The following is a 7,931-nucleotide window of genomic DNA, read 5'->3' as shown; positions in this document are numbered from 1 at the left end:
GGGGCATCTGGGTTGTTTCCATCTTTTGGCTATTGTGAATTGTGCAGCGATAAACATGGATGTGCAAATGTCTTCATTATATTTTGAGACCTGTTGTTCAGGATAGATGCCTAGGAGTGGTATGGCTGGGCCATAGGGTATGTCTATGCTGAGCTTTTTGAGGATCCTCCACACTATTCTCCAAAGTGGTTGTACTAATTTGTACTCCCACCAACTGTGGAGAAGGGTTCCTCTTTCCCCGCATCTCCTCCAGCATTTGTTGTTGCCAGAGTTCAGAGTATAGGCCATTCTAACTGGAGTGAGGTGTATCTCAGGGTTGTTTTTATTTGCATTTCCTTTACTGCCAGGGATGTTGAACATTTCCTCATGTGTTTCTTTGCCATTTTTATCTCTTATCTTGTGAAATCTCTCTTTAGCTCTTTTGCCCATTTAATAATTGGTTTACTGGGTTTGGAGGGGGTTAGTTTTTTTAGTTCTCTGTAGATGACAGATATTAGGCCTTTGTCTGTTGCTGTGCTGGTGAAGATTAAGGCAGGAATTTTTGGTGCACTACTATGTCCCAAACTTTTGAAATAGACCTAGGAATCTAGAATTAGAGCTAATGTCCCTCTGGGTATCATAATGTGTAATAATTCTAACATAGAAGTATAAGGTTTATGTCCTGCCTAGACTTTGGAGGAAGATAGGTATATATATATATGCTTTATGCATATATGCCTCTTTATAGCCAGAATGCAAATTTTATAAAAATTAAGATTTTTTTTGAGTGATATAATGTTTGCTTTTTTTCTTTATTGTCAAAGGGAAGTACAGAAGAGTTACAGTTTCACATGTAAGGCAGTGAGTACATTTCACTTTTCAGTTAGTCCCCAGAGCTAGGATTAGGCAGAGCCAAAGTGTCAGGAGTATCAAGAACGAGCAGCAATTACTATTTGAAAGTTAGTGCTGGGTGGGAAGCACAGAAATGGAGGGCCAAAGGGTGAACAAATACAGCATGATACTCACTGGATACTATGTTGAAAATGAACTATAAAACTTGTGGACAATGACAGGAGGGAAAAACTGGGAAAGCAGAGTGACATTGCTCAAAAAGAAATGTACTCATTACCTCACTTATGAAACAGTAACCCCTCTGTACAACATCTGTATAATAATAAAAATATTTTATAAAAACTAATGCTATGGTTGTTATTTCTATGCTATGGTTGCTATTTTTCAACTACAAATATCCATACAATAAAAACAAAAATAAATTCCATATGTTTTGAAGTTGATTTGCAAGAAAAGCTGAGGAAGGAGGATCACAAGTTTGAGGCTAGGCTGGATTACATAGTACATTCTAAAGCCAATATGAACTACAAAATGAGACCTTGTCTCAATAAAAGAAAAAACTACCAAAATAAATACAGAAAAAATAAATTAATAAGTCATGTGGAAACTTATTTAAAACACAGAAATCAATACTACTATTAATTATAGTTTTATGAAATAAATATGAGCAAGACTGATATATCAAATGCATGACGACACTTATCTCTATACAAGTGACATGTCAGTTTGGTGTGGCAGTAAACAGATGGCATATCACTTATAATTTCTTAATATTTCATCTAATTTTTAATAAATACAAAGGAACTTTAAAACCTTATAGCTAATAATTTTATTGAGGCATTTTCAGAAATGGTCAGTTCTCATTTGTATAAAATACACATGGACATAAAGCATCTGAATAATACAAGGAATAAGCTAGATGACAGAGACAAATCTGAAGTTGATATTTGACACAGAATACATACTTTTTAATATAAAACTTGACTTAACCAATTTCCACTGAAAAATAAATCAGAAAACTGATTAAAGATCCAAAATCAAAAGTGTCACCAGGAGCCAGTGGCTCATACCTATAATGCTAACTATTCAGGAATCTGAGATCTGAAGATCAGGGTTTAAAGCCCACCCAGGCAGAAAAGTCCATCCAGATTCCATCTCCAATTAAGCAGCAAAAATGTAAGACTAGAAGCTTGGCTCAAGTAGTAGAGTACCAGCTATGAATCATAAAGACAAATAAAATCATGAGGCACTGAGTTTAAGCCCCATCTCTCACACACACACCACCACCACCATCACCACCACCACCACCAGAATTAGTGGAATTAATGTTTGTCAATTTAGTACTAGCTAATTTTAATAACAATTGTAATGCTATTTAAAACATTTCAGAACAGTGGCAAATAATGAAACCTTACCAAATCATATATAAATCTAGTACAATTTTAATAACAAAATTTGGTCGAGACGGCGTTACAAAAGCCACAATTTTACCTGGGAATGCAAATAAAACAATTCTAAATGAAATGTAAGTAAAATCCAGCAACATAGCAAAAGGTTTTCCCTTGTGGATTTATTGCAGAAATGTGTGAAACATTAAATAAGTAATATTCTAATTCATTGCATCAACCAATTAAAGGGAAAAAAACATAAAATGTTGACAGTACACACTGAGAAGTCATTTGGTAAAATATAAGAGCCAATTCTAGTTATGACACAGTAAAATAGGAATATAAGAAACTCCTAAATGTATTAATAACTATGAATAATAGCAAACATGACATCTATAAGATACTAAAAATTATGCCAATGAAAATTAAAAAATAGGACAAGCAAGTATGGCATCTTCATTATATAATGCTGTTCTGGCAAAACAAGCTATTGTTATGTAATAATAATCAGTATAAACATTATAAAAAACAGTAAATTTTTTACATGTTAAATGGCTGTGTATCTAGAAAGTCCAAAATATACTATTTTTAAGCCAACTGTCATTTAGAGAATTAAACACATTGGGTGAAAGATAAATATATAAAGTTCTATAGATTGCCTTCATTGCCAAAATTAACAACTTACATATGAAAAGAAAAAACATCCAATTGATAGATGTCAAGATATGAAAAATTTTATAATATTTTAAAATAAATTGGATTACATATGATAAATCTATAGGAAAAATATGAAAACAAGACTGAAAGCTTTCAGTGATGTACTAAAACTCTTGAGTGTAAAGGATCATTATTAACTGCTAAAGATTAATATTACTAAGTAATCTTCTAAAGAGGAATGCAAAGTTTTAATGTATATCTAACTACGGTGTTAGACTCCTTTTAATTGTTAAAAACACTCTTAATTTTCATTAAAAGTATATAGATAACAAATTATATGAGAAAAATTAAAAGGGAACTTGCTTTACCAAACTCTAAAATTTATAGTCATCTATTACATTTAAAATATGTAATACTGACTCAGCAATTTGAAATAGGGCAATTAAAAAATAATAAAACAACAGTACAAGAAATGTATCCAATGCCTAACGTATGAAACTGTAACCTCTATGTACATCAGTTTTATAATAAAAACTTAAAAAAAAAATAAAACATACATTCCTTAGAAGAACGAACTCACAGTCCAATAAAATGAATACCAGAAAACTGGTATTTGAAAGGTTTAGGGGGGAGGTGAAGGGGAGCTGTAGAAGAATGAAGAGAGAAAAGGGGGAGAAAATGCAATCATAATATAAAATGCATGTCTTACAAAATTAAGAAAATTATGGGGAGAAGTTGGGTTGTGAGGAATGGAGAAGAATGATGGAAGGATGACACCATCAAGATGCCTTGTATTAATAAACTTATTTGTTGAATGTTAACTCTTTTGTACAACTACTTAAAGATAATAAAAATATAATTGAAAAACAAAAAGCAAATGTAATAAAATCATGCAATTGGCTACCTAATGTATATAGAATATAGCGTTGAATTTCTATGTTTCATCATGTACAAAATAAGTTTCATAAGGCTGGTTCCTTAAATGATTGAACACAAACTTTAAAAGTAATAAAAATATTATTTGGAAAAATGCAGTTTACTAATGGTGTAAATGGCTGAGACAGAACATCCATCGGAAATAGGTAGGAAAGCTAATGGTATATAAGAATTAGTGCTCTGTCTAAGTTTTGCAATTCTAAAGGAAACTATATCATCAATAAAATAAAAACTAATTATAAAATGGAAAAATTTTATCTCATGAGCTACAAAGCATTAAATATACTTTATAGTAAGAATTTCTATAAATTCATAAGAAAAATAGCTAAACAAGTAGGAATTGGCAAAGCACTAAAGAATCCAAGTACAAAAAAGAAATCTTCATTGAAGTCAGGTAAATGACAAAGTTACATGCAAAACAGTGTAATTTTTTTCTTTCAAGTTTTCAAGCATTAAAGACGCTGACGAGAATGCTAGCAACTTGTAATATTCCTGAAAACCAAACATATAGTGACTTAGCATTTTTGAGAATCCAATCTAGAGAAATAAAAGCACTTGTATATATTCAGCAATATCACAGGGAGGAAACAAAAAGGAAATACACTACAACACATAACAGACCGTTCAAACTCTTTTTTGGCAAGTCTATATGCAGCTGCAATAGGAAGAATGTGAGTTAGAGTGACTGAAAGAAAGTGATCAAATATGGCTACTGATAAGAAAGGGTGTCATCTGCCTTGTTAATTTTACAGAAACTACATCAATAAATTTTCTATATGAGGCTAGAGAAAAACATGGAGAGACATGTATTATGTTCTGGAACTTGTTACCTGGGAAGAAGGGAGAAGACAAAAATGGAGGATAGGGTGCGGATTTAGTCTAGCATTGTTCCCATGGTTGTGAACAGTTTATAATTTTCAATTAGCACCAAATTTAAATTTCCAATTACAGAACAAAGCAATATCAAAAGTACCAATTCTATATTTGGGTCAAAACTGAGCAATAAGTCGGTGAGGATTTGGAGGCACAGTAAAATTTACTCATATGCATAAATTTCTAGACCCAAAATTATTCTCAAGGTTCACAATTAGAACACAAAATATTTTATATATAATTGTTCCACAACTTTCTTTGCAAGAGCACAATGAACTTACGGGGTTTTCACCAAACCATAAACATAAATGTGAATATCATCATCAAACTTAATGAAGTAGACAGACGGCTTGGCCACTACTTGGTGGATGAAAATGCCAGTTCTCTTGGATCCATCATCTTTGGCGTGCTCAACCTGCTTGCCCACAAGGCTGTCGACCACTTCTCCTGGCTCCTGTTCTGCTGTAGGGAAGTAGTAGTTGGAGTCTGGAATGATGCGAAGGTCCCCATCTTTGTAGTCATCCAGAAGAGTGTACATATAAAGGACCGGATCTTTCTCGTAGGTGATGTAAAACCAAGTGTCCATCACAGGGGCTCGCGCTAGTACCATGCCCTTCCATTCATCTTTCGTACCGTGCTCGCCTTCAAACACATGCTCCACTGCCTTGCCAATCAGGGAATCAGCTAGGCGCGAATCTATGCGAGGAGATGGCACTCTTTCGGGAAGAATTTCAAGCGCTAAAACTCTCTTGTCACGATGCAGTTCCAGTCCGTACACGCTGTCTTTGCCATCGTATTTAATAATGTACAGAGTGGGCTTCACGGAAACCTGCTCAAGCACAGTGCCCTTCCACTGCTCCACTGGCGCGTTGCCTTCTTTCCAGCCGTGTTGAATGCGACAGCCCACGATGTTCCTACGAGTGAGGAAAGTGGGCTTGCGCCGCTGCTTTCGGTGAGTGTGCCTTTTCTTCATCAGGTATGCGGACACACCATCCACGCCGGTTGGAGGCACAGTCGAAGGAGACATGGCTTGGCAGAAGGTTTAGGCAAAGCTGCCGCTTGTTTGATCAAGCTGATAAAGTCAACACTTTCGAATACGGAATCTTTTTCTTTCGCGATTAAGGGGACGCGATCGGTCTTCCCTCTTCCAGTCTCAATCGTTTGGCAGAAACGCGCTTGGTTCGCACAGGGCAGCTTTTGCCTCCCGCTGGTGTCCTTTCGGGAGGGGAGGCTACCGCAGGGTTAGCTGGAGAGAGATGGCGGGCGCCATCCGCGCCTGGCGCCTTTCCCCAACTCCCAATTCCAAGTCCTCCAAATCGGCCCCTTAGCTGTTGTTGTTGATGTTGCTGCAGCAGCGGCGGCCCGGCGACAGAGAAGGAGTCCACGTGGAAGGGAAACGGGAGAGAAGAGACTAGGCTACAAAAGCCAAGTGCCAACAGCGGCAAGTCTCCTAGCAGGCAGCGCGGCCTGGCCTTTGGCAGTGCAAGCCTGTTTGGCCCATCTGGGGAACCGCGGTTTTTGCAGCCTTGGGAACCCGCCTCTTCAGAGCCCGCCTGTGCCTCGGCCCCGCCTCTACCCTCACGCCTTCCGCTCAGCGGGCTGGGGCAGGAACACAGGAGGGCTCTTTTATTTCCTCTCTCTGAGACTGCTTCTTTCAAATCCAAGCCAGTCGGCCGGACTCCCCTTCCTCTGGATCTCTGCCTGCCTGCTGCCCAACAGCCCCATCTACAGCAGTTCCATCTGCTTTCTATCTTCCAGGAATTCCTTACAAGCTTCACCCCCCCAAAAAAAAATCAGAGTGTAGACAAGATTCAAAGGAGGGGAGAGAAATGTACAGATTATTTTCTTTCAAAGAAGAAAAAGCTATGCACAGTCCACCATCTTGATCGAAACACTGTATTTTCTCCCTGATGATTCTTGGTAATGATTTTTTTCCCCTAATGTGAAGGAAATATATTGATATTGTAAAGATATTCAAAATTCAAGAAAATAAAAGATAAAACTAGCCTTTTTCTTACAATCTGGACATACACCAAAATGTAAACCATGCTAATTTCTCTCATTAATATAATTGAACTATAAATTGGAAAGAATATGCTGTGCTTTCAAGGCTTTTTTTTTCATATATAACGAGCATTTTCTATGGTTAGTCAGTGCTCTGAAAACATCAGTATTACTGGTTCCATGTTATAACTTTGTAATATTTCTTTTATGGTCCATAATTTATCCTATCTCTGAAAAAATAATAATTAAAACTATTTTACCTTTATGTATGAATTGATTAAGCATGTGTGGACCATATTTCTAAGGAATAGTTAATGACATACAGGAGTAAATATGACATTAGAAGTGTTAAGAAAACTGACCCTAATTTTTTTTAAGTTTTTTTTTTGTTGTTTTTTTTTGGCCAGTCTTAGGCCGTGAACTCAGGGCCTGAGCACTGTCCCTGGCTTCTTTTTGCTCAAGGCTAGCACTCTGCCACTTGAGCCACAGCGCCACTTCTGGCCGTTTTTTTTTCTGTATATGTGGTGCTGAGGAATTGAACCCAGGGCCTCATGTATACGAGGCAAGCACTCTTGCCACTAGGCCATATTCCCAGCCCCTTTAAGTTTTTATTATAAGACTGATGTACAGAGAGGTTACAGTTTCATACATTAGGCATTGGATACATTTCTTGTACTGTTTGTTACCTTGTCCCTCCTGACCCTAATTTTATAAATAAAGGAGAAAAAGATTCTCTATCTCTCTGTCCCTCTGTGTGTGTGTGTGTGTGTGTTTATGTTTGAAATCTGAAAAATAGAAAAGAAAATGTCTTTAATGTTACTAAATTACACTTACAGGGCTGGTTTCATAATTAAATTAAGAACATTGGTAAATGGGGAAAAAGCAAATTAGTCTATCCTTTCATTCTCATTCTTTCACTGGTGAAAAGAGAACCCCTTATCATAAGTAAAAATGGAAATCATGGGGAAAAATGATGGACGAGATAACAAATTTGACAAGAATGTACTCACTAGCTTTTGCATGTTAACTGTAACCTCTCTGTACATCACCTTGACAATAAAAAAATTTTTTTAAAGGAAATCAATTGACGTGGAACAAAAGACATTAAGAGAGAGCTATAAGACACCAGTACCGGCTGCCTCCACATTTCATTAACTTCCAAGCCACTCACAGAAGAACCTGGTCTTCTGAGTACATATTTAATAGCTGGTTAGAAAAAATATGTGAAGATTCTCCATGTTT

The 7,931-nt window shown here is 36.5% G+C and overlaps 1 protein-coding gene across 1 annotated transcript; it reads right to left on the bottom strand.

The window, feature by feature from the left end:
* Positions 1 to 4,369: 4,369 nt before the first annotated feature.
* On the bottom strand, positions 4,370 to 6,158 carry Spin4 (spindlin family member 4). Its single transcript, XM_048336269.1, has one exon. It carries the CDS (start codon positions 5,710 to 5,712, stop codon positions 4,963 to 4,965), a length of 750 nt encoding a protein of 249 aa, XP_048192226.1. The 5' UTR covers positions 5,713 to 6,158; the 3' UTR covers positions 4,370 to 4,962.
* Positions 6,159 to 7,931: the final 1,773 nt, after the last annotated feature.

The sequence above is a fragment of the Perognathus longimembris genome, chromosome 28, assembly GCF_023159225.1.
Source record: "Perognathus longimembris pacificus isolate PPM17 chromosome 28, ASM2315922v1, whole genome shotgun sequence".
Classification (NCBI taxonomy): domain Eukaryota; kingdom Metazoa; phylum Chordata; class Mammalia; order Rodentia; family Heteromyidae; genus Perognathus; species Perognathus longimembris.
The sequence above is the reverse complement of the archived record's forward strand: the minus strand, read 5'-3'. Positions and strand labels throughout refer to the sequence as shown.